Below are 25,990 nucleotides of genomic sequence, written 5' to 3' on the forward strand. Positions count from 1 at the left end.
TTTAGGTACAACCAAATTTTCATGAAAACTGATCCAGACAAACAGGAAGTGTCTATAAAGAGCAACAATACACAACTTACACAATGTGCTGTCACCAAAATCACTTCTTACATTAGTGGACTTAACTCAGAATTATGGTGACCTGCAGGTCAAGCTAGGACAATGATGGACGACGACAGCTGCATTACTAAACTCTGCTTCCAAACCATGAAGCAGCAGAAAGGTTCTGATCCACAGGATGAGCCCCAGGAGCTCCGCTGACTCCTGAGATATGAAGCGTGGGTTTGTTGGGGTGTTGTAACAGCCGGCCGGTGGGAGGGGGGCTTTGACTGACAGGAACAGCCTCTGCCTCCTTTTGCTCAGCAGTTCTCAGTGACTCTGGGTCTGCAGATGAACTTGTTCTCTGTGATTCCTTTAAAACACGGAGGTTCAGGTGTGTGTGAACGAGCTGCCGTCACACACTCTTAGCCTGATCCGAATCAGAGGATCGGGGTGGGCAGCCTCACAGGCTGCAGGGTGCATAAATGGCTGCTATGTCCCATCATGCCCCCTGAGTGTTTCAGCAGCCAATGGGGAGCGTCGGTGCTCTGATGATGCAGGTTGTCCCCCTGGTATAAAACCCTAAAGCACCATCTGGGCCCTCCTGAGCAGTTTGAGCATTCCCAACCTCGCCTCGGGTGGAGGGATTGCGAGGAGGGAAAGCAAAACTACACGGCCTCTATTCTGTGTAGTTTTGTTTTTTTTCGGGGGATATTTCGAGGCTCGACCGTTCTCATCTTGGATTTTTCTGGAAAAACCTTCCTGGATAAGGAGACCGTTGCTCGTTGCTCTGCCGGGCTCCGTCCCATCATTTCAGGCACTCTTGTGATACAAGTGAGTACTCGCCGGTCCCCTAATGATGCTGACTCGTGGGGTTTACGGCGATTGGGGGGTCAGGGCTCGGGTTTTGGGTGAACTTTGTTTGGGTTTTGTGTTGGTTTGATGTTTTTTGGGTGCAGATTGCAGGTTGGCCGTATTCAGCGGGCTGTGCACTGACCCCAGGAAGGCCAAGAATAGCTGCTGATAGCATGAGAGTGGACTGTCAGCTGGGCGGCTGATGGCTTTTTAAGGGAATCAGCAGCAGGGCTATCACCTCACCCCCAGCTATGCGCCACATGCTGTCTGTCAATCAAGTTGCTCGAGGTTGGGGAGGGGGTGGTGGATATTTTTGGCCACTGCCTTATCTGTCGCTCAGCTCGATCTGTAAATATGGGCTGAGTTTATCAGGTCTGATCCTGTTTAGCTTGTGATGAAGTGAAGTGTTCGTATTGATTGTTGATAAGGCTGCGATCAGCTGATCAGGTGCTGAAAGTTCACAGAGAAGGTGAGAAACTCACAACTCTGCCTGAAATCAGCTGACAGCGCTGAAAAAGAGCAGCAGCTGTCCCAGCGAGGCGTTCAGTGTCACAGTCAGAGAGCAGGCACAAATCAATCACCAGTAACTGATTATTGATCACCAGCTCCTTAAAGAGGTGTGAGAGTGGTTCAGCCTGTTTCCACAGACTTCAGATTCACAGCGCTGGAGGATTTTTAGTGTTACTTTAAGGAGCTTCACACTCGTCCTCAGACTCCAGCTGCACGTTTTTACAGGGTTTCTGTGATCGAGCGTCCAAAGTCAATAAATGCGACGTCACACTCGAGATGTTAATCATGTGACAGTAAAGGGTTTTTAAATAACTGTCTGACAGCAGAAACAGCTGCACGTTAGACTGCAGCCAGTGTTAAACCAGGATTACTGCAGCTGCATCGTGGACACAAAAGGAACGACGTTTAAACGGCTTCATGTTTGTTCATGTCTTTGATCTGATCGTCACATTTACATGAAGTGTCATTAAGCTGCTTTTACAGGTGAAAGATTTCATTTATTCCTGTCATTATAAAAAGTTTCTATGGGAGTTGTCTTTGAATCAAAACTTTATTGACTGTTTGATGCTCAGATAAGTATGGAAGCCTGTTTGTGCCAAAAAAAAGTATAAAAATGACTTTATGTTACCAGAGCTTTAGTCTCATAATATCAATAAACTGACTAATTTCATGCTATCACACTTATAATTATAACCAACATGTATGTGGTTCCATTTTATGATGAGAAAATTGAGGTTTTAAATTTTAAATTCATAAAATTGTAACAAAATAAAAAACAAAACAAAAGATGTTTTTAATTAATTAGAGCAGAAAAAGGTTTTGAAAGCACAATATAACATCTTTGTTTCTGTTTTTTACAAAACCACAGCTGAATAATCAACAATCAGAACTATTTAATTTAACGCTTCAATAATATGTAACGTTGGAAGTTTCTGTGTATATTAAAAACATGAACGTGGTTATTTGTCATCAACATGAAACCAGAGTGCAGAGAGAAAGAAACTTGAAATAAGAACATGAGTGGAGACAAACGTGGAAAACCCACAGTGACTCTTGTCTGAAAAGATTTCACAGCAAAATCAAAGATTTGTGTTAATCAACATTTCAGTCCAAATTCTGCCATGAAGAGATTTTAGAACAAAATCAACATAAACACAGAAACATGCCTAAATAACAATGTGGTGGATAAAAACACTCCACAGCACATTTCACCTGTAAGAGTTTGTGTCACATGAAGTGGAAACAACAACGAGCTCCATTTATTTAAAGATCATGAACCTGTGAGAAGATCCACTGCATCACTGCACTGACTAATAACATGCGTCGTCGTCGTTGTTGTTGTTGTTATTATTATTATTATGGTTTTTAGTAAAATCAGGAACCAAAGAGTTAAAGCAGCAGAATCAGCTTTAGATCTGACTCTGATGGTTATAATTACTTGGAAACAGCTAATTAAATGTTGAAGATGATGGATGAGTTTACAGTATGAAGCACCTTCAGCTGAATGCTGTTGTGATTGGTGCTGTATAAATAAAGTTGAATTGAATTTGTTTATATCAATGAAGACAAACTGGTCCACGTCCACACTGAGGTCACAGCAGAGTGTGGACATGATCAGTGTTTGGTCAGTTGACCTTCAACAGTTCACACCAGAAAACATTTGAGTTTTTCATCAGACTTTCTGTTGTATTTTCAGGGAAACTTTTATTTCTATTTAAAATCAGTTTGTTTTTTTCCAGCATGCTAATCAGAGCCATGTTGTTCATCTCTGTGTCAGCGGCAGCATAAATGTTCTTTGCAAAAGTGCAAACCTACAGCTGCTGCCGTCCGTCAGACATTTATAGCCGCCGTCCGTCTCACCTGTCTCACAGCTCTGAAACTCAAACCTCTGAGTGAAGCTGCAGAGACACTCAGCACATTTCCATCCAGCTGCTTTTAACTACATGTAAATGTGTCCCTCAACACAAACCCGAGTAGAGTTAATTACTTCATCAATTAGTCAAATGCATCCTGTGTTCCTACCACCCCAGGCAAGCACGGCATGCAGAGTTTGGGTCACCTCAGTGTAAAAACTGGATTTCTTCTTCTGCTCTGTTATTTACAGCAGTGTAGTTTAAACTATACTATAGTTTATACTAAGCTGTTTATCAGCACGGGGACTCCCAGTTTGTGCTGTGTTTAGATCATAATAGTCAGTTAATGCTGCCGCTGATGAGCCTTTGAAACCCTTTGTCAGCGTCTCTGATCGTTTGAACACTGCTGTGAGTGCGCAGCTTGTTCATCGCCGTGCTCACGCAGACGTTACTTAGTTATCATTAAACCAGTTTCATTGTTAAGAGGAAGCAGCTCTGCCTGACTGTTACATCATCCTGCTGAAGGACTGATGAGGCGTCCTCACAGGAGTCACTTCAGCGACATGATTGGTCAGTGACTCTTTCACACAGTGGTTATCTAACACGTCTCCACCCAAAGTGTGCTCCATGAGTCGCAGTAGCTGCTGCGTCGGTGACCGTCTCGATGGGCTTTCACAGGTTCTCGTTTCCTTTGTGGTTCTAACGTGACAGAGCTTTCTCGCCCTGTGACACAGACGGGCTCTGTGGACTGATGGACGGAGCTGAAAGTGTACGAATGTTCTTCAACCTTTACAAACAACGACTAACATCAGAAAAGTGTTTTTGTTATATGTTGGTTACATCTATAAACACAGTTCTGGTTTTCCAGAGGATCCACAGCACCATCCCAGCGGGGGATCAGCTACACCTTAGCATCGTCACAAAGCTATGACATCACAACAACACGGCCAATCAAAGGACTGAGAGAACAGAGAATATAACAGCCAACATACCCAAGTGCAAGTCACAACCATTTACTCACCTGTGGACTGTCCAGTGTGAAGAATAAAGAAATCTAAAGGTTTAAACAAACAATCTGGATATGCACATGTAGGATATCAGAGACATTTGTACATTATCAGGAAAGAAATGTATCACACAGCAATAAAAGCAGCAGAAAAACACGTGTTTGTGATTTAAAGCAGAGAATGGAAGCTGATTGGTTCACAGAAGGCAGGCAGCGTGATGATGTCAGCATCAGCGTGGGAAACAGGAAGTGATATAAAGAATAGGATGAGCGATCAGCACTAGAAGAAAGAAATGACTGAATGAATCATTTATTTTATCTCAATGAAAGTAAAATTTGACAAAACAAGTATTTAACATAAAACTTGTTTTATTAGTTTTAAATTTGATCACAGACGATAAAGTTAAAATACGGATTCGAATAAACTAGTAAACAAAGGTTGCAACAAATAACACAACAGCTAAACTGAAACTGAATCATTGAAGTTTTCTGGAGAAACAACATTATGAGAAGAAGCATCCACAATGCTCCACCTCCGCCTGCAGCTTCGCCTCCATCTGCTGCTCCACCACCTCGGCTCCCCTGCTCCAGCCTGAGGCCGTCTGATTGGCTGTTCTGCTCTCACGTCTCTCTGTATTTGCTCAGATTAGGTTCCACTCCGGTTCCTCCGCTGCTCTGCACGCCCAGCTACACCCACAGTTCTCCACACCTTTTGACCCAGTCTGCATCCTCAGCCTGGCAGCACTTATTCATCTTTCATCTCACCGCATCGATCTGATGCAGCCATAAAATCTACATATTTGTAAAAACATGTTGTAATCTCGTTTTTGTCCTGCAATGACTGAAACAATAAAGTGAAAATCTGATGATTTTTTCATTCGTATTAAAAAGGCTGCAGGTTTGTTTGTATCTGCAGGTGGAGAATTAGCTCCACCTGCTGCTGATCTGTCAGTTTCTCTGCCAATGAAACCATTTCAAGCCTGCTGCTGTTTTCTTTATTCTGGGCTGATCACCTCGTTTGTGTTCCAGGGTGCCGATCATCATGTCAACTCAAGCGCCGACGTTCACGCAGCCGCTACAGAGCGTCGTGGCACTGGAGGGTAGTGCCGCCACGTTCGAGGCTCAAGTTAGTGGTAAGAGAAACGTGTGATGGTGACGTTCTGCAGAGGACGATGTTTGACACTGTTGTGATTTACACTGGAGATACAAAGAATGAGCAGATGTTTGACTTCATTAGTTAGAAAGGAGAGAAATAATGTTAAGGTTCATATAAAAATATTAGACATTGAAGCCATGCAGCTGGTACAGAGGTTCACTGCAGACTGTGCAACATTCATATCTGGACTCTTTGTATTTATAGAGAGAAATGATGGACTTTTGAGGGTTAAATGTTCTCGTCACCTTTCTTTCTTTTCTCGTGGCGAGCGAGGCTTTTACAGGCTGCTGCTGCTTTCAGGGACATTCTGACATTTGGGAGGTTGGAATCAATGTCTGTGATAAAAATAAAGGTGACAGAATTTCAGCAGATGCCTTTCCCTTTCAGTAACTCAGGGGAAGCATGTGCCAACATTTACGCAGACAGCTCCTGATTGGCTCTTCAGCCTTTCTCCCTCAGTTTTCTGTTTTAAGTCCAAACAGCCCAAACCACAGGGAGCTGAGATGGTTGCTGCATTGCTGCTTGCTATTGGTGGCAGTGTTTGAGGGGAGAACAGTCTGCTTCTTGTTGCTTTGACCCAATGATTGCTTGACTTAAAAGGAGAAATGTCATTTGTTCTAAGTTTAACCAGTGAGTATAAAAGCAGCCGTCCTTTATTCTCCTGACAGACTGGTGCAATCAGTCACACAGCGACGGCTCTGCAGGTCGAGCTAGGTAACGATAACGCCACATGAAGGAAACATGAAGCTTCTGAAGTTTAGTCTTGATTCTTTCGTGATTAACCAGGTAAAACAAACCTGATAGTGACGTTTTTCTGCTCTGACTTCATCTCACTGACGTTCTCATGATTCAAAAGAATTACTCTTTGTTGTATTGATCTTAGTTCTTATTTCCTTTAAAGCTCTCGTATATTTTAAACAGTAATTGTATTTTTAAATCCATCAGACACAAAATCAAAATTTGATCCCAGTTTTAAAATGTTTAATTTCTACTTTAGCTAAATAAATGTCACATTTTCAGTTTCTATATTTTTAAACAATTTGAAAACCTCACGTGAACAACGTTAATCTTAAAGATGATTTTTTAAATTTCAAATAAAAAGTTGAACATGAAAATTTGCTAAACTCTTAATAAAGTTTCTCCCACTCGTTCGTCGTTTGCTTTTCCTTTCACATTTTTGTTTCACGCATTAAAATCTCACTGTTTTACTGAAAGCACTGACTTTGTGGCTCAGGTCTTAGTCCCGGATCCTTTGGTGCATGTTGGTTTGTGGGTTCTCCGACAGAGTCTCATGCATCTCTTTGCAGGTTCTCCAGTTCCTGAGGTGAGCTGGTTCCGTGATGGCCAGGTACTTTCTGCTGCCGCTCTGCCCGGCGTTCAGATCTCGTTCAGCGATGGCCGCGCTGTTCTGAGGATTCCTGCTGTGACCGCCGCGCACAGCGGACGATTTTCTGTCAGAGCCACCAACGGTGCTGGACAAGCCACAAGCACAGCCGAACTCTTAGTTACAGGTGAGCTCACAGGAGGACTTCAGGCGGTAAACTAAAGTACTTCTGCTCCATGAACATTTCCCATACATTTCTTTTCAAAAAAGCTGCTACAAACAGCAAATTTTAATGTTAAAATTTTGATATTTATAGATTGTAAAGAAGGTTCATTTGTGTATATGTTATCATTTAGCTGCCATCCAGAGTTCTCAAAGGATAAACAGCAGTGGATAACGGTCGGCAGACGTTGCAACATCATGAGCTGATTTTTAACACCCGTCTGAATCAAACTGAAAACAAACTGTTATTAAAAATTCAGTTTTCTAAAAAGTCATAAACTGGCTTTATTATATTGTGTACTTGCACAACAAAATGCTGAGATCAGCTGATATAAAGCGACCTGTACCTCCTTCTGCAGCGGAGACGGTGCCTCCGAGCTTCATTCAGAGACTACAGAGCTCCACGGTGAGACAGGGCAGCCAGGTGAGGCTGGATGTTCGAGTCACCGGGATCCCCGCACCTGTGGTAAAATTCTACAGAGAAGGGGCCGAGATCCAGAGCTCCACCGACTTCAGAATCATCCAGGACGGAGACCTGCACAGCTTGCTGATTGCTGAAGCCTTCCCAGAGGATTCTGGGACGTATTCGGTGACAGCCACCAACAGCAGCGGACGGGCCACCTCCACAGCCGAACTGCTGGTTCAGGGTAAGAACGGTTCATCTCTGCTTCTTCTTCCTTTTGGAAATTGCTTTGATGACAAACACAGACTAAAGAAGAGACATTTTCAGGCGAAGAAGCCGTTCCAGCAAAGAAAACAAAGACCTTGATTTCAACCGCCCAGATTTCAGAGACCCGACACACCAGAGTAGAAAAGGTAAAAAAATCCTCAAAGAAATGTGTGATTGTCTAATTTACTCATACTTAATCTAACTTCATGAACTCTGCTCTCCGTCCCCAGAAGATGGAGGCCAGTTTCCAGGCCTCCGCCATGATGGAGATGCAGATAGAGGGCGCAGAGCTGGCTCACAAGACTCCACCCAGAGTACCTCCGAAACCCGCATCCAAGTCACCAACTCAGCCATCACTGGTGGCCAAGGTGACCGGGGGACGGCAACAGTCACCGTCACCTGTCAGACATGTGAAGGCACCCACACCCACGCCTGTCAGGTGGGTAGAGTCTGGGAGGGGTTAACGCTGGCTGTTATTTGCCTGTTCGTAACTTTTACACGGAAAGAAGTCAGCGAATGATTACTGACAGAGATCTGCTGATCCGGTGTGCTCGATGAATAAACCAATCAGGGCAGCTGTGTAACTCTCAGTCTCACCTTTCAGGGCAGTCCCGTCCCCTATCGCCGCACACAAGCAGGCCGCCGGTGACGTCCTCCCGCCCTGGAAGCAGGAAGACTACGTGGCCGAGGGCAGGACTGTCACTCAGTTGGTCCGGGAGCAGCAGGTCACCATGGTCAAACAGGTGAGGGCTGGCATCCCTGGGGTAGCACGACATATTCCCATCCACAGATAAACCATTCCAGGAGACACTTCACAAAAAATGGGCATTTTCAATTAAACGTGAGGTTCCCAGATTCCTGAGTCTTTCTTCTTCGGGTTCAGCTGCGTTACCATCAGCTCCCTCACTGTGTTTGGTCATGAAATATTACTTCCACTTCTCTATTTGTGACGTTCATGTCTCACAGCCTCTGCGGTGGATTTCAGGTCCTTGTTTAAAGGTATTACGGGTTTACTCTGAAAAACAGAACCCTCCATCCACCTTCCTCCACCTTACAGCCAATTCTTTTCCATGTGTTCCTTGTTTTAATGTGCCTGATTGTTTGCCCTGCCCATATTCACATCATTGGCACAGCATCACACAGCAGTCTGAACATTTGGTCTTTGAAATGAAAAGAGAATCATCTGAAGCTGATGATGTGAGTTTTACCCTGGATGATGAGGGATGGGACATCTCTGCAGGCTGGGCGGGACTGTAACTTCTTTCAGCCCCACACAGATTCATACGGTGAAGGGGGGAAACATGTGAAAACTTTAAAAACCAAGAAGCAACATCTTTACTCACAGAAGAGGAGGAAAATACACCCTCAAAGAGCTGTGTCCTCTGTGTTTAACCACAAGACTTTAGCACCTGTTTCCAGTAGAGAGCAAGCCTGGCTCGGTTCAGCTGACAATGCTGTCAGAATACCTGATGTCCTCCTGATGTGTCTGAGATCGCTTCAGCTTAACTCAGAAGACTGGTCTTATTGTTTTATTGTATCGCCACAAGATTGTGGCTGTCACTTTTCTTTGCAGCTAACGTCACTGCTGACAAACAGATGAACCAATGTGCTGTCTTCAAATGACTTTAAACCTTTAAGCTTGCATGGGTCAGGCTTTAAAAACCGGTTCAGGTGTTGAGCTGGATGTCAGTCATTATCTTTGTGCAAACCTGTTCTTATGTAATTATGAGTTTTGACATCTGGGATTCCCTCAGGAGCAGGCAAGTGTCGAGCGGTATAATAAAGCAGAACTTTTTCGTGTTCTTTAAGTACCTTATTATCTCATTTGGATAACTGGAGTCAGGCTAAGCTTTGCAAAAAACTGGAAGCTGGGGAGACAGCTAATCTGGCTCTGCCCATAGTCCAAGATCTACCTCTGAAGCTCATTCAATAGCCTCTTGTTTATTGGACAACCATCCAGCCCAGAGTTTTAGACCTGCGTTAATAGAGTCAAGCTAACTAAACCCAGTCTATATGCAAATTTGGGCAAATCAGGTCTTTCTCCCAGCCCTGTATTTTAAACAAAGTTTTTCCTTGAACGAGGGGATGGAGATACTTACCAAAGTGATGTCCCCCATGAACCTGCCTGTTTCTGTACCGCTGTGCTGGATGTCCTGAGATCTGTTGTGTCTCCAGGCTGAGGGAGGGAAAAGAGCGGGGGCAGTGGCCACCGTGGTGGCTGCCGTCGACCTCGCTCGTGTCCGTCAGCCCGCGCTTGTCGAGGGGGGTCGAGCTGAAGAGGACGAGGCTGTAGAGGTGGACTTAAGGCAGCAGGCCGCCGCCGTGGCTGCTGATCAAAGCTATCAAGCTGCTTTGACATCAACAAGAGTGCAAAGTGGGCACATGCTTTCTACTGCTCAGGAGTTTACACGTGAAGCAGCCGTGCTGCAGCCTCAGGTTAGCTAGGCCTCCAGTGAACAACGATTACCAAGAGATTTGACCAAACTATCAGCAGATTTGAATTCTTTCATTTATTTTTTATTTTGGTATTTTACTCACACCCCCCCCCCCCTTTGCTGAAGAGAACAGATGGATGTTTTATTTTCCATCAAAATGAAAAAGTTACAAAAAATGATTTTGCACAATTACAAAAAAAGTATCTCAGAAAAAACAGTCCATATGTCAGATCAATTATTTAATTATGTATTAAATGTGTCTTTGGGCAAAGTCTTGTTTGAATTATTTGGTGAATAATGACCGATTCATCTCTGTGAAGTCACCTCATAGTCAACCATAAAAAAGACATTTGAAGCACAAATCTCTTGATAATCACATAGTCATCTTCTAAATATACTGTGCAGATTTTAAAATCCTCCTGAGGTTCTGACTCTTGTTGTGTTGGTTGCTCCAGATTCAGAGAGTGACAGAAATCTCCTCCCGTGTGGACACTGGTCTCACCCCGTCTCCAGTTCCACAATTCACAGTTTCTAAAGTGTCTGTCCCAAAACTCGAGTCTAGCAGTGAGGTAAGACAGGAAGCATCAGGCGAGCTGTGGAAAATAATAATGTGATAGGACCGTTGCTGTGGCAAGCTTATTGAACTGCTGATTGGCTGAAATGCAAACTTGTGTTTTAATGCAGTGTCACCGTGATCAAATATTATCCATAAAATAACTAAATCAATCCTCCCTTAACCTTCTTTTGCTTCATCCCCTTATTTAATAAACTTGATTGATCCAGTACCTTCTATTAATCCATCTTAATTAAAGTCCCTCTATCTGACCCTGTTGTAGCATTAATCAGACTAACGTGCCATAGCTCCTCTGTGCTGTGGTTTAACACACATTTCAGAAAAGACTCAACAGTATTTGCTTGATGACGGTGTGGCTCTTCCTCTTTGGGTCGGTCAGGTTTCCATCGCCGGCTCGGCCATGGCCACTCTGCACAAAGAGTTATCCTCGTCTTCTGCCACTATTCGAAAGATCATCAAGCCTGTCAAGTCTCCCAGTCCATCTCGCAGAGTAGCAGAGACCAGAGAGATGCTGGAGACCATCCCACCACCGTTCAAACACTTCACTGACAAATATCAGAGTCATTCTGGCTCTGAGTTACAGACCGGGGTGGTGTACTCAGGCAGAATGGAGAGAATGTATGAGGACTGGGGAGCCCAGGTTTGTAATGTAGCTCAGAGAGCTGGGTCTAAACAGGACAAGAAAACCTGATGTGGATGTAAGATCTATACGATCCGTTAGCTGCCAACAGCTGGCCAAAGTATTGTGAATTTTATCAGATATTTTCAAGATGATAAATCCTAATATGAGCTGCCTGATTAGATCCTCGTTCACAGGCTGAAAAACCTCTATTTGAAAAATCTGATTGAAAGGGCAGAAGTTCCTGTTACCCCGGGTTTGAATGCTCCTGATTTCATTGACATTTTCACCATTTATTAGACTAAAGAACAGCTGAAGAAAAATGTTGTGGGACACAGGTCATACTTCTGGTTTTTACAACTTCTCTTGATGGTTTTCTTGATTTCTGTGAAAATCCATAATTAAATATCCCTGTAATAAACTTTAACTGGCTTCTCCATGCTATTGACAACCTCATTCTCACCTCTGCAGTCCATCCAGCCTTCCCTCCATCATATGTGCTGTGTTATCTCTTCTTCATCGTGTGTGTGTGTGTTGGTTGTTTCTGTCACTGTGTCCATGTGTGGGATCTTAGAAATAGCTGCTGTAGTTTTTCAGCCTAATGTTCCCAACATACCTGTGAATATCTTACAGGTGGTGGAGGCAGCTGCGGTGCCTTCTGCCGGTGGTGCTGTGGTCCCTCCCACGCTGATTTCTGTGAGTGGACTGCCCTCAGATCACATGTCCACACTGTTTAGGGAAAGAGACCTTTTTGTAAAGATGTTGTGATATTTTTTTGTGCAGGGATTGAAGAACACAAATGTGATCGAGGGCGAGTCTGTGACCCTGGAGTGCCAGATCAGCGGTCAGCCCACCCCCATCATTATGTGGTTCAGAGAGGACTACAAGATTGAGAGCTCCATTGATTTCCAGATCACCTACGAGAATGGATTTGCCAGACTGGTGATCCGTGAAGCATTCGCTGAAGACAGCGGCCGCTTCACCTGCACAGCTACCAATGAGGCGGGAACTGTCAGCACGTCCTGTTACCTGCTTGTCCAGGGTCAGTGCAAGCAGAATGCAGTGTCACTCACACAGGAAGTAATCTTCTTTCGTAGTATGCTGTAACATACTGAGGAACGATGCCCAGCGTGTCCAGCAGATATCAGGATAACTTTAATTTGAGCCCTTTTTTCCTCAGAGACTGTTCACATGCATGCACCGAGCCCTGTTCTTGATACACACAGGACCTGAAATCTTCCCGTAACATAATCTCATCCCTTCCCGTCTATACGTTCTGCATATTCATGCGTTTACAGTGATGAACTGTCTTTCCCCACCAGTGTCTGAAGACATCGAGAGCAGAGAGGAGATTGCTGTTGTTACAGAACATGTTGAAACTGCTCAGTGAGTCACTTAAAGTTTGAGTTACATTCATCAAGTGAAATCGTCAAACATATTGGTTTCTTATTTTACATCACTGAAACGGATGACAAGCGGTACAGGTTGGGCCTGAAAATAAGGAAACATTTTTATTTCCAGATTAAGAGAAACCAGAGAGGAGACCCAGGTGAGCATGGTGGAGTCAGAGTCTGCTGCTGCTGCTCCCTTCTTTATCAAGAAACCAACCATCCAGAAGCTAGTGGAGGGTGGAAGTGTTGTGTTTGAATGTCAGATTGGGGGAAGCCCCAAACCACACATCATCTGGAAGAAGAGTGGTGTCCCACTCACTACCGGATACAGGTGAGTAATACCTGTGCTCAGGTTTTCACTGTCCTTACATGGAAACCTTTGTGGTTTACGTGATCTATATTTTATCTGACGTGTGAATGCAGCTGTAAAACAAATCCCCTAACTCAAGGACTAAAGTGCTAAAGTCATCACTGTAAAATGTAAGAAATGAACACGTCATTAGAGCTCAGCTTTCTACCAGAATACACAACTCGGACCCCCCCCCTCAAACCCAACTGACACCAATCCTAAAGTCCCTGTCAGATATACCAGGATTAGCAAAACCAAACATCTGGCTCATGGTTCAGCTAAGGTCAACTGTCTCACCCAGTAATGAGCCACCAGCACATTAAGCTACAGCTCTCATTCCTGCTTCTGCATTGAGATCAATCCCTTTAGACCTGAATCCATGATTTTATCTTCAGTGGGCTCTTAGGACAAACGGTACTGGTAAGACTAAGTATGGGTAAAATATTAGGACACTGTTTGCTCCTATTGTGATGCAACACGCTGCAGCCTTCAGGGGCCTGTAATGCTCATTCCCCTCCATCAGATACAAAGTTGCCTACAAGAAGGAGACTGGAGAGTGCTGTTTAGAGATCTCCATGACCTTCGCCGATGACGCTGGAGAATATGCCGTGTTTGCCAAGAATAAGCTTGGAGAAGTCTCTGCCTCCGCCAGTCTGCTGGAGGAAGGTCAGTAAATACTGCAGTGATGGCAAACTGCTGTCCTAAAGATATAACACAAGGAGCAGAGATAAAGGGACTGTCAGTGGATATTATGCCATACAGCTGATGCAGAAACAGTTAGCTTGCACAGTCCTTAAAGAGATGATGGAAACTACTTGAACTCATAGGATTGGTTTTTTTTTTGTTTTGTTTTTTTGCCAACAGAGGAATATGAGGCCTACATGAAGAAACAGGAAGCAATGTTTAAGACTGAAGTGACATCCACTGTGCAAGAGCCCAAGGTGGGAGATATTCCCCCTGTCACTGTTACAACAATGGAGAAGATAACCACCACCATTATCTCTGGACAGGTAGAGAATCCTTAGCCATAGCTGTGATCATAATACAATACCAAACCATGTCAAAGCCATCATAAGGAACTAGATGGTTATATGGAGTGTTTGTCACTATCCTGTGTAATAGTTTATATGAGCTCCAGTGAGCTGTTTACAAAAAAAGGCTGGAGACGCCACAAAGTCTCAAATCCTGACAGAACAGTTAGTATGTGGACACCTCTATCATTTTGTGTGCTGTATATCACATCATGACGATGAGTACAGCACAAACTTAAGTAAGCACTTTACCTTGAGATTAAGTAAAAAGCTGGGGTCCCTGTAGCTGCAGATACTGCTGTTGTCAGTAGTAACTGCAGTTGATATTGTAATTCAGAGCGCACTGTCAGACTAAGCTCTCATTAGAATTGGTGTCGTTGAATTTCCCACACTACCTGGTTGACTATCCAGCTTTAGTAAAACCTTTATGTGCCTTTAAATATGCACGTTATTGGGAAGAAAATGTAATAACCGATGCATAACAATTAAAGCAAGCATAAAAATCATCATTTTCGTAATCTACAAAGACCTTTCCTTGGGCTTGACTATGATCAGGACCCACTGACTGACATCATATCATATCTGCAGGAATTCCATCTGTCTGTCATCGAGCAGAGGATCATCCAGGAGATTGAGTTTACCATTATGAAAATCAGCTACAGAGAGATTGTGACAGAGGACGGAGAGTTGATGGTGACTGCCACTGAGACTGAGGCGGTACAGCCAGCCTTTGACACTCCAGTGAAAAGTTACAGGATCATGGAGGGGATGAGCGCTACTTTCCACTGCAAGATGTCTGGAATGCCGCTCCCCAAGGTGCTGAATCTTTAAGAAATATGTTACAATTAGAGAAATGGTCTTGAAATACATAAAAAGCTCTAAAGTAGAGTTCACATGATTTTACGATCACGTCGTGTCTCTTGGCAGATTGCTTGGTTCAAAGATGGCCAGCGTATTAGGGCTGGAGACCATTACCAAATAGAGGTTCTTCAGGATGGACGGGCCAGCCTTCGCCTGCCTGTAGTGATACCCGAAGATGAAGGCGTGTACACCGCGTTTGCCACCAACATGAAGGGTAATGCTGTCAGTTCTGGGAAGCTCTATGTGGAGCCATGTGAAACAGTAACACCTCAGCAATTCACACCACAGCCAGCAGTGCAGAGGATCAGGTAAAGCTTTTCTTAAACAACAGAGACATTCACAAAGCTTGAAACAGGGAACACTGACGATAAGGGAAATGACAAGGATTAATACTTTCTCAGGTCCACATCTCCTCGCTCTCTGAGCCGCTCACCTGGCCGTTCTCCCAGTCGTTCACCTGGACATTCTCCTGCTCGTCGGCTAGATGAGACTGATGAGGCTCAGCTAGAAAGACTCTACAAGCCTGTTTTTGTCATGAAGCCTTCATCATATAAATGTTCTGAGGGACAAACTGCCAGATTTGACCTGAAGGTTGTGGGCAGACCAATGCCTGAGACGTACTGGTTCCACAATGGTGAGTACAACAAAGAGGAAATCTTCAAAAAGAGTTTGAACAAAATTTGTTGATCTCACAAGCCATTCAACTATCTTCCTCTCAGGACAACAAACAGTTAGTGACCACACCCACAAGATCGTGGTTAAAGAGGATGGCACTCAGTCCCTGATCATCGTCCCAGCTTTGCCACAAGACTCCGGGGAGTGGACTGTGGTGGCTCAGAACAGAGCTGGACGCACATCCATCTCCGTCACTCTCGGTGTTGATGGTAAGAATGCAACTTCATATTCTCTCAACATGAAGTTTCTTCCAGAAGGAAAAATGTTGGGGGATCGGCTTACTTTCATTTAACTTTCTTTTTCAGCCAAGGAAACCCTGGTGCGTCCACAGTTCACTGAGAAACTGAGGAACATCAGTGTGAAGCAGGGCACTCTGGTTGAACTGGCTGTCAAAGCCATTGGAAACCCACTGCCTGATATCGTCTGGCTGAAGAACAGCGACATCATCACCCCACACAAGCACCCAAGCATCAAGTATGTTCTGTGACTTTAGCATTAAATGTAGATCACATCTGTTTTCTTCAATGACCTTGATGCAGCAACACACTTTTTAAATGAAACGCTGCGTTTGTGGAGAGTAAAAGTGTTCCTCAAAGCAACCTGAGATTTTCATTTCAATTAAAAACACGTGTCAAATGTCAAAGCTTCTCTAAAGTGAGAATTTGATTTTCCAGGATTGAAGGAACCAGAGGAGAGGCTAAATTCCAGATCCCATCAGCAGCTGGCTCAGACAGCGCCTGGTACACTGCTACAGCCATCAATAAGGCTGGCAGAGATACCACTCGCTGCAGAGTCAATGTTGAGGTGGAATATGCTGAGCCTGAACCAGAGAGGAAACTCATCATTCCCAAAGGAACATACAAAGCCAAAGAGATTGCTCCTCCAGAGGTGGAGCCGCTTCATCTGCGATATGGTCAAGAGCAGTGGGAGGAAGGCGACCTTTATGACAAAGAGAAGCAGCAAAAACCACAGTTCAAGAAGAAGCTGACATCTGTCCGCATGAAGCGCTTCGGTCCAGCTCATTTTGAGTGCAGACTGACTCCTATTGGTGACCCCACAATGGTGGTGGAGTGGCTGCATGACGGCAAACCTCTGGCTGCTGCTAACAGATTGCGCATGGTGAATGAATTTGGTTACTGCAGCCTGGACTATGAAGCCGCTTATGCTAGAGACAGCGGCGTCATTACCTGCAGAGCGACCAACAAGTACGGAGTTGACCAAACCTCAGCCACCCTGATTGTCAAGGATGAGAAGGGCCTTGTTGAGGAAACACAACTTCCTGAAGGAAGGAAGGGTGCCCACCGGATCGATGAGATAGAGCGTTTGGCTCATGAAGGTGGACCTTATGGAGTCACTGCTGAAGAAGAAACAGAGAAGATGAAGCCTGAGATCGTCCTTCTTCCAGAACCAATCAGAGTTTTAGAGGGTGAAACGGCTCGATTCCGCTGCAGAGTGACCGGATATCCAGCACCAAAAGTTAACTGGTACCTCAATGGACAACTTATCCGCAAAAGCAAGAGATACAGACTTCGCTATGATGGCATTTACTACTTGGAGATAACTGACATCAAATCATATGATTCAGGGGAGGTCAGAGTCGTAGCAGATAACAATCTGGGCTCCGTTGAGCACGTCGTAAAACTGGAGATTCAGCAGAAGGAGGACTTCAGAACTCATCTGCGCCGCGCCCCTGAGGCTAAGCCAGCTGAGGCTGCACCTGAACCTGGAAAAGTACCATTTGAGGTAGTTAAAGCTGAAAAGCCTACAGAGGACACTCAGCTGAAAGAGGTCGTCAAACTCAAGAAGGCCCAGAGAATTGTCCATGAGAAAGCCAGTGAGGAGTCAGAGGAGCTGAGGAGTAAGTTCAAGCGCAGGACAGAGGAAGGCTATTACGAGTCTATTACTGCAGTGGATCTCAAGTCTCGCAAGAGAGATGACTCCTATGAGGACCTGCTGAGGAAGACAAAGGAGGAACTGCTTCATCGTGCCAAGGAGAAGGAGGAGGCTGAGAAGAAGAAGGAGGAAGAGCGTCGCCAAGTTACTGCCAAGCCTCTAAAACCAGAGAGGGTCAAGCTCTCACCCAGCATGGAAGCGCCAAAGATCCTTGAGCGTATTACCAGCCAGACAGTCGCACAGGGTGACGAAGTCAAGTTTAGAGTCAGAGTTGTCGGCAGACCAGAACCTGAGTGTCAGTGGTTCAAGAATGGAGTTCAACTGGAGAAGACTGACCGTGTTTACTGGTACTGGCCTGAGGACCATGTTTGTGAACTGGTGATCAGGGATGTCACAGCAGAGGATTCTGCCAGTGTCATGGTTAAAGCTTCCAGTACTGCTGGAGAGACTTCAAGCCACGCTTTCCTGTTGGTGCAAGGTAACACAGATCTTGATCATGTACATATAATTCTGATTTTAAATCCTGCATTCTCTGAATAATGCTCTGGTGTCATTTCTGCAGCAAAACAAGTCGTTAACTTCACTCAGAAGTTGGAGGACGTCAGTGCCAAGGAGAAGGATACCGTGGCTACCTTTGAGTGTGAAACCAACGAGCCTTTTGTGAAGGTCAAATGGCTGAAGAATAATGTGGAGATCTTCTCTGGAGACAAATACAGAATGCACTCTGACAGAAAGGTTCACTTCCTGTCTGTGCTGATGATCGAAATGAGGGATGATACTGAATATACATGCGTGGCTGTAGATGATGATACTGTCAGGACAGCCGCCAAGCTTAATGTTGAAGGTGGGTTAGGTTCTTCATATTCTGTTCATTAGGCAATGAAATCAACACAGTTCATTATTAATTATTCCAAATACATCAACGGTTACCTCAAGGTACTTTATATGGTATATATATACTTTGTGACTGACTTGAACTCTTGTTGTATTATGTGACCAACAGGAGCTCCTCTGGAGCTGTTAAAGCAGCTGGAGAGCACCGAGGTGCCCGAGACTTACTCCGGAGAGTTTGAATGTATTGTCTCTCGTGAAGATGCCGAAGGCAGCTGGTACTTTGGAGATAATCTGCTGACTCCTGGCAGTAAATACGTCATCTCCTCCCGCCGTGGAAGACACACTCTCTCTGTGAAAGACGTCAAGAAGGAAGACCAGGGAGAATATACCTTCAAAGTGGCCGAGTTTAAGACAAGTGCCTCTCTGAAGATGAAATGTGAGTTGCTGTTCCCATGGCACTGAATTGGATATGGATGATGAAACTCTATGGACGGAAGTTATTGTATTTAAGAAGTAAAGTTAAGTCTACTGTTCAGACTACAACAAAATGTGTTACTGGAATTCGGGCTAACCATCTTCTCCTGTTTGTGGACAAACCATTTCTACTTTCCCTCAAAATACATTTAAATCTAAATGATAGGTTTTTATAAAAGTGCCACAAATCTTATAAAGCCATATTTTATTCATAATCAAACATAGAAAACATATCAAGGGGTGAGAAAGGTGAGAAAATTAACCATTTTAAGACAAGTTTATTTTGTATTTAAGGCAGCGACATGTCTCAAAAACAGGCCCACGTGTCCCATGGTGTAGCATCGCTGGGTGTTTGGTTGCAGTTTAGCAGCGTGCTGCTCAAACACGAAGGCCTTCCTGAAACACACGTCTGCATGGAGCAGATGTTTCTCTAAAGCCCGTTCATACCTTTCAGCCCCGATGGGGCCTTTCCAGACACACACACACATCGCATGTAGAGTGCTAACAGTGACATCTTTATATTTTAGTGCGTCCAGTGACCTTGATGCAGCCTTTGTCTGACATGACCGTCTGCGAGGGTGACATCGCTCAGCTTGAGGTCAAGTTCTCCCAGGAGAATGTTGAAGGAAGCTGGATGAAGAAGGGGCAGCCCATCACAGCCTCCAGCCGTGTGCATATAGTTATTGACAAACAAATTCACAAACTCCTTATAGAAGATACAACCAAGGACGACTTTGGAATGTATTCCTTCGAGGTTCCTGATCATGGAATTTCAACCTCTGCAAAGCTGGTCATTCAGAGTGGGTCACCTCAGATGCACATGTTTTTCTTTAATGACTTTCTGTTTCAAAATAAAATCCTCTAATCAAAATATCTCATCTTGCAGCTATTGGCATCCTGATCCCACTGAAGGACAGTCATGCAATTGAGGGTACAAAGGTCGTCCTGGAGACAAAGATCTCTGCTCAGGACATCAGCTCAGTCAAATGGTACCACAATGACAACCTGCTGACAGCCAGTGAGCGAATCCAGATGGTGGCAAAGGGAGCCAAGCAGCGCCTGGTTTTCACCAGAACATACGCCTCAGATGAAGGACACTACAAACTGGTGGTTGGCCGAGCTGACACCAGCTGCAGATTTACTGTTGAGCGTAAGTTACGCCATTATGAGGTCCAAGCATGTTTTGGAGTTTTACTACTGTAGTTGCATCATCTATATTCTGGAATGACCTGGAAGCTAAGTTTATGAATCTTTAGGTCTAATAAACCATGACCACCACTAGTCACATGAAGTTTACCTGTAGAAAACTATTAAGAAACTACATGAGAGTCATGACATGAGAGTCTATGCTTTCAGCTTCCAGAAATCTTATTCAAGCTGATTACCTGAAAAGGGTCACTAATATTTGCTTGGCAACATAAGAAATCATTTTTCTGCTAAACACAATAGTTTCAGATGCATGAATGCAACTTTCTTTAAAATCATATGAAAACTTGCACCTGCTTCTTACATATATAGTCTGACATGAACATCATGACCTCGTGGCATTTACAAAACTAGAACCAAGCCCATGTGGTACATCTTTATTATTGAATGAGTCAGATTGTGAAAAAGTGAAAGCAAGTCGTCTACATTTCCTACAATTTTATTGTACATGTACAATAAAAGGGCTATTCTGTTCTATTCTACTGTACATCAGTTTGAGGCTTAACTATCGTTCTGTCTCAACAGCTGTCCAGATTGTGACACCAATGAAAGACAAACAGTGCTCCGAGTCTGAAAATGTCACCTTCGAGGTCGAGGTCTCTCACCCAGGCATTGATGCTTTCTGGACCTTTAAGAGGCAGCCAATTAAAGCTGGTCCCCAGTACAAGATGGAGTCCAAGGACAAGAGGCATAGGCTCACGGTCATGAATGCAATGAAGGATGAAGAGGGCGAGTACATGTTTGCTGCTGGTGAGAAGATGTGCAGTGCTTCACTCACTGTAACAGGTACGCAAAACACACTTTTATTGCACGCTTAAAAAGTTCAGAGAAGATTTCTGTCACCAGGCAGTAACTGGCTATCTCCTGTCCCCAGGTGGTGCCATTAAGAAGCCCCTACATGATTTGGTGGTAGCTGACTCCCAGACCGCTGTGCTGCAGTGTGAAGTTGCTAACCCATCCGCAGAGGGCAAGTGGCTAAAAGACGGTCAGCCTGTTGACTTCAACGAGAACGTGCTGAGCGAGGTGGACGGTGCTGTCAGACGCCTCGTTATCATCATCACTAAGGCCACTGACATTGGAGAGTACACTTACCAGGTCGCCACCTCCAAGACCTCAGCCAACCTGAGAGTCGAGGGTAGGTCCAGCTTTCCATGGAAACACACACGTAGATCATACAGCCAACGCGGATCAGGAGGTTAGGAAGCTGAATTTGTTTGTGAAGGTGCTTAAAGTGTTTCTTTGAACATGGGCTGCCTCTTTATTCATGTCCAGTCCAGTTTTCAGAGTAATTATATTTTTCTTTCTTATGTCTCTTCACTGATATGAAGAAATATTGTGTCAACACATAACAGACAACTGAGCAAAGAACCAGTTTGCAGTTGTTACCAGCAACCTGCCATAAAAACACACCATTTGTTGACTCTATGAGTGCAGACATTTCTTCCAAATGATCGAATGATACTTTAAATTTAAATCATTTAGATCTGGTCTGCTGACTCGTACCTGCCCACAGCAACAACCACAAAGACCCACCCTGTGAGAGTTTAATTCTGGACTCAGCCACTTCACTTGTTTAACTGTTACCTTGCCTCTTGGTGTTTTTCTCCACAGCTGTCAAAGTCAAGAAGACCCTGAAGAACCTGAATGTAGTCCAGACTCAAGAAGCCACGTTCAGCCTTGAACTGACCCATAAGGATGTAAGGGGAGCACAGTGGATCAAGAATGGCGTTGAGATCCAGCCCAGTGATAAATATGAAATCAGTATTGAAGGCACACTTCACACATTGAAGGTCAAGAACTGCAGCACACAGGATGAGTCTGTTTACTCCTTCAAACTGGGAAAACTGTCCGCAAGTGCCAGACTCAATGTGGAAAGTAAGTATTAACTATTGATTTTGGAATAAAACACAAAAAGCTTTTTGGCTCGGTGCCTACAAGGTTGGGAAATTTACCTAAACGACATGGGACCTCTAGATTCCTAAAGCTTTTTACCAACAGAAGACCTCTTTTCCCACAGCCATTAAGATCCTGAAGAAGCCAAAGGATGTGACAGCACTGTCAGGAGCAACAATTGTATTTGACGTTGGCATCTCAGAGGATGACATCCCAGTGAAGTGGATGTTCAATGACAAAGAGCTGGTGTCTGACAAGCGCTACAGCATCGTCTCTGAGAAGAAGAACCACAAGCTGATTGTCCACGACGTGGACGACAGCGTGCAGGGCAACTACATTGCTGTCGTAGGACACCTGCAGTGCAGCGCTCACCTCATTGTTGAGTGTAAGCATTATCACATCAGTAGGTTTTGGACGTAAAAAATGCTAAAACACAGGCCAAGGTCACGTTAGGACTAAACATGTTTGTATTTTACTCTTAGCTCTACGTGTCACAAGGCCCATGAAAAGCGTGGAGGTCACAGAGACTCAGGTGGCCACATTTGAATGTGAAGTTTCTCACTTCAATGTCCCGTCCACCTGGCTGAGGGATGGTGTGGAGATTGAGATGAGTGAGAAGTTCAGGATTGTGGTTCAAGGGAAACTCCATCAGCTGAAGATCATGAACACCAGCAATGAAGACTCTGCAGAGTACACCTTTGTCTGTGGGAACGACCGCGTCTCTGCAACGCTAACTGTTAACCGTAAGTTACCATCAGTGAAACTTTAGATTTACAATGTATCAATTCATCAATTAGTTCTTCAGAGACGTTTCACATGTTGCCAAATCATTACAATGTATCAAACCATGAAATGTCTTTAAGTAACTTTAATTGGATTCTTTCATTTCTCCTCTGAGTTGGAAATCTAAACATTTTTGTTACTAAAAAAAAGAAATAATTAGTACATTCAGATTTTCTAATTGGATATTTATGACAAATTATAAGTATAAGCCACTTTCAATTACTTTGTAGTCTAAGGTGAAAACTCTAACAACTAAATAACCGATCAGATGTTTGCACTAAGGATGAAGTTACAGATTAAAAAACACAACTTTGTATTCTTCACTGTACTTAAACATCTCTTCAAACTTATTATCACTTTGCTGTTTTCCAGCTATTCTGATCACAACGATGCTTGAAGACCTGAACGCTCAGGAGAAGGACACGGTCACATTTGAGGTGAATGTGAACTACGAGGGAATAACGTACAAATGGCTGAAGAACGGTGTGGAGATCCGCTCTACGGACCGCTGCCAGGCTCGCTGCAAACAGCTCACTCACTCTCTGAGCATCAGGAATGTTCACTTTGGAGACAGTGCCGAGTACACCTTCATGGCTGGCTCTGCAGTCACTTCAGCTAAACTTCACGTTGAGGGTAAAATGCTTTGATTCTAATTTAACTTTTCAATTGACTTTTCACATTAGATGTTTTTGGACTCCATCAACTTCAAATAAAATTATTTCAACACCTCACCGTGTTTTAGCTGGTTTTTAAATGTGTGTGTCTGTCGTTTGTCTGTACAACCATCTCTGTTACCCCTGAAAGACATTTAGAACTTACTGAAAGACTCTTGAAGCTACTCTAATGGACTATCACGAGTAACTCTGAAATAACCAGCAGAATCTAACACATTTGACATGTAGACTCACTCACAGGACACTTTGAACTTTTCAAAGGACTTCTGGAAACTCCCCAAATAAGTTAATCCTCGTTAAGGCCATAGGAACGCATACACAATTCTTTCTGTCACTACTAGAACCTCTAAAAGGTACCCTTCAGACCTTTTCTTACGGCCATTAATATTACTAATAGACATTTAAAACTGTGAACGTCCAAACTTCCCCAAGGACTCCTTGAATCATGTTCTTAGTAGTACCTCCTCAATGAGGAAGAAAACCTTGCAGCAGAAGGTTGGGCTGATGAGTGATTTGTTTCCATAAGGTCAGACACACTGATAGATGTAGGTAAAGTAACTGTATCTATGTCCCTGTTTTAGCCCGTGTGGTCGAATTCACCAAACACCTGCGGGACCTGAAGATCACAGAGAAGAAGAGGGCAACATTTGAATGTGAAGTTTCTGAACCAAACATCCAGGTGATGTGGATGAAAGATGGTCAGGAGCTGGAGCTGTCCGACAGGTAGAGTCCTTGATAGTCAGTTGTGGGAACAATTGCTGAGTTTTACCAACATAGGGATCAACTCTTAAACCTTCTACACCTTCTTTGTTTGCTACAGGTACAAAATGACATCGGACCAGTTTGTGCACCGTCTGGTTCTGCCCTCTGTGCGTCTGTCGGACGCCGGTGAATACACCGCTGTGGCCGGTTCAAGCATGTCCAAGGGCCACCTGGCAGTCGAAGGAAGAGATGTCAGAATCTCAGAGCCAGCCACCAGGGACATCACGGTAAGATTAGGTGGTAGACTCCATAAAAATGCACCAAATCCTGGGATTTTAATACTGTCTGTCAGTTTCTGTGTGACGATGACAGAAACATTTTTCAGACTTTCTGATCTTTGAGAGCACACGCTGCCAATCATTTAATATATTCTTTTTCAGATATTTTGTCCTACAGGAAGAGATTTCTGAATAATTATGACAATGATTATTTTTTTAGAAATACTAGAAGGATGTTTCTGGTGTTGAGCTAATCATGTGGTGTTTTTCAGGTTGTTGAGAAGCAGAGAGCCACTTTTGAGTTTGAGGTGAACGAGGATGATGTAGAAGGTCACTGGCTGAGAAATGGAGTGGAGCTCCAATTCACTGTGGAGGAGAGGTTCAATTATGCCACCATCAGGAAGCTCCACCGTCTCACCATCTCTGAGACCTTCAGGAGCGATGCTGGAGAGTACACCTTTTTAGCCGGCAGAAACAGGAGCTCTGTGAACCTCCACGTCAGATGTAAGAGCTCCAGTCCTGCATCAGTCCAGCACTGCTTTCCTTCTTTGCGTGAAAAACCACTGGACAGTTTCTGAAAATAAAAGTGAAAAGCTTAAAAATGATACTTGTACTGTTTAAATGTATCTGTTTTTAAATCTAATCTTTACTTTCTTCTATTATCATCAAAGTATTCTTTGACCAGAGGACCAAGCAGAGTATTAACCTTTCTTTCTTCTACTTTCCTTCAGTGCCAGAGCCACCTCAGATCATCCGGGAGATGCAGCCCCAAACAGCCATCTCGGGCAGGTCAGTTCGCTTCTCGACACAGGTGAGCGGCCTTCCTCAGCCTCAGGTGTTCTGGTACAAAGATTCTGAGGTTCTGTCCACGAGCTACAAGTGCAAGTTCCTCCATGATGGAGATGAGCATACGCTGCTGCTGCTTGAAGTCTTCCCTGAAGATGCAGGCATCTATAGCTGTGAGGCCAAAAACAACTACGGAGAGGTGACGAGCTCTGCATCTCTCACTGTGGAAGGTACATATGGAGTGTTTTTCTGCTCTTTAGGCTTTTATTGGAATTATGAATTATTAGCCACCAAATCGAGTGATGACTTACGGTGTCTTTGTCTTTTCTGCAGTTCCGGAGGTGGTTGAAGCCGTGGCTCAGGTTTCCCCTCCAGTCCTCATCGCTCCCATGAGGGACCTGCTGATCTCAGGAGGACATCCTGCCCAGTTCCAGTGCAGCGTCTCTGGGGAAGGTATTGACCGTTACTCGCCTCCTTTACTGTCATACGGCATTTTAAATACTCATTGACCATAAATCCTCTCGCAGCTGTCATCAGTATGGTGTGCCGTAAATGTTTTTTCCTGACTATGAGAAAACACTTTCTCTCCAGATCTGCAGATTTCTTGGTTCTGCAATGACAGAGAGATCAAACAGTCGGACATCTTCAGGATGTCTCATTATGATGACACCTGCCTGCTGGAGATTTCCCGAGTTCTCCCCAGCCTTGAAGGAGAGTACTCGTGTGTTGCTACAAATTTGGCAGGAATGGTCACATGTGCCGCCACTCTGAATATTGATGGTGAGTTCAGCAGACATTCGCATACTAATTGGATAAAACTGACAGGCTCTTACTGCACGTTCATCAGCTGCCAAGAAGGCCCTAAGTCGGTGCATGTTCCTCACAGGACTGATTTTA

The 25,990-nt window shown here is 44.2% G+C and overlaps 1 protein-coding gene across 3 annotated transcripts in view; it reads left to right on the top strand.

The window, feature by feature from the left end:
• The first annotated feature begins 655 nt into the window (after positions 1 to 655).
• The window catches only part of LOC146370123 (titin-like), a 174,205-nt gene continuing 148,870 nt past the window's right edge, over positions 656 to 25,990 (top strand). For all 3 annotated transcript variants that reach the window (XM_084908769.1, XM_084908770.1, XM_084908771.1), the window contains exons 1-38: positions 656 to 873; positions 5,293 to 5,396; positions 6,727 to 6,930; positions 7,325 to 7,612; positions 7,696 to 7,781; positions 7,866 to 8,074; positions 8,240 to 8,378; positions 9,811 to 10,071; positions 10,526 to 10,639; positions 11,024 to 11,284; positions 11,897 to 11,959; positions 12,047 to 12,305; positions 12,586 to 12,649; positions 12,785 to 12,985; positions 13,527 to 13,669; positions 13,868 to 14,013; positions 14,623 to 14,850; positions 14,962 to 15,203; positions 15,297 to 15,529; positions 15,615 to 15,779; positions 15,876 to 16,044; positions 16,245 to 17,941; positions 18,026 to 18,307; positions 18,467 to 18,733; positions 19,299 to 19,571; positions 19,658 to 19,921; positions 20,503 to 20,763; positions 20,852 to 21,112; positions 21,589 to 21,852; positions 21,995 to 22,255; positions 22,353 to 22,613; positions 23,026 to 23,286; positions 23,909 to 24,050; positions 24,148 to 24,316; positions 24,580 to 24,811; positions 25,039 to 25,323; positions 25,427 to 25,546; positions 25,685 to 25,873. In XM_084908769.1, the coding sequence (XP_084764895.1) occupies positions 5,306 to 5,396; positions 6,727 to 6,930; positions 7,325 to 7,612; positions 7,696 to 7,781; positions 7,866 to 8,074; positions 8,240 to 8,378; positions 9,811 to 10,071; positions 10,526 to 10,639; positions 11,024 to 11,284; positions 11,897 to 11,959; positions 12,047 to 12,305; positions 12,586 to 12,649; positions 12,785 to 12,985; positions 13,527 to 13,669; positions 13,868 to 14,013; positions 14,623 to 14,850; positions 14,962 to 15,203; positions 15,297 to 15,529; positions 15,615 to 15,779; positions 15,876 to 16,044; positions 16,245 to 17,941; positions 18,026 to 18,307; positions 18,467 to 18,733; positions 19,299 to 19,571; positions 19,658 to 19,921; positions 20,503 to 20,763; positions 20,852 to 21,112; positions 21,589 to 21,852; positions 21,995 to 22,255; positions 22,353 to 22,613; positions 23,026 to 23,286; positions 23,909 to 24,050; positions 24,148 to 24,316; positions 24,580 to 24,811; positions 25,039 to 25,323; positions 25,427 to 25,546; positions 25,685 to 25,873 (9,055 nt within the window). In that variant the 5' untranslated portion in view covers positions 656 to 873; positions 5,293 to 5,305. The remainder of the gene's footprint in view (positions 874 to 5,292; positions 5,397 to 6,726; positions 6,931 to 7,324; positions 7,613 to 7,695; positions 7,782 to 7,865; positions 8,075 to 8,239; positions 8,379 to 9,810; positions 10,072 to 10,525; positions 10,640 to 11,023; positions 11,285 to 11,896; positions 11,960 to 12,046; positions 12,306 to 12,585; positions 12,650 to 12,784; positions 12,986 to 13,526; positions 13,670 to 13,867; positions 14,014 to 14,622; positions 14,851 to 14,961; positions 15,204 to 15,296; positions 15,530 to 15,614; positions 15,780 to 15,875; positions 16,045 to 16,244; positions 17,942 to 18,025; positions 18,308 to 18,466; positions 18,734 to 19,298; positions 19,572 to 19,657; positions 19,922 to 20,502; positions 20,764 to 20,851; positions 21,113 to 21,588; positions 21,853 to 21,994; positions 22,256 to 22,352; positions 22,614 to 23,025; positions 23,287 to 23,908; positions 24,051 to 24,147; positions 24,317 to 24,579; positions 24,812 to 25,038; positions 25,324 to 25,426; positions 25,547 to 25,684; positions 25,874 to 25,990) is intronic.

Source organism: Perissodus microlepis, chromosome 16 (assembly GCF_051167445.1).
Source record: "Perissodus microlepis isolate ML-2025 ecotype Zambia chromosome 16, ASM5116744v1, whole genome shotgun sequence".
NCBI classification, from domain to species: domain Eukaryota; kingdom Metazoa; phylum Chordata; class Actinopteri; order Cichliformes; family Cichlidae; genus Perissodus; species Perissodus microlepis.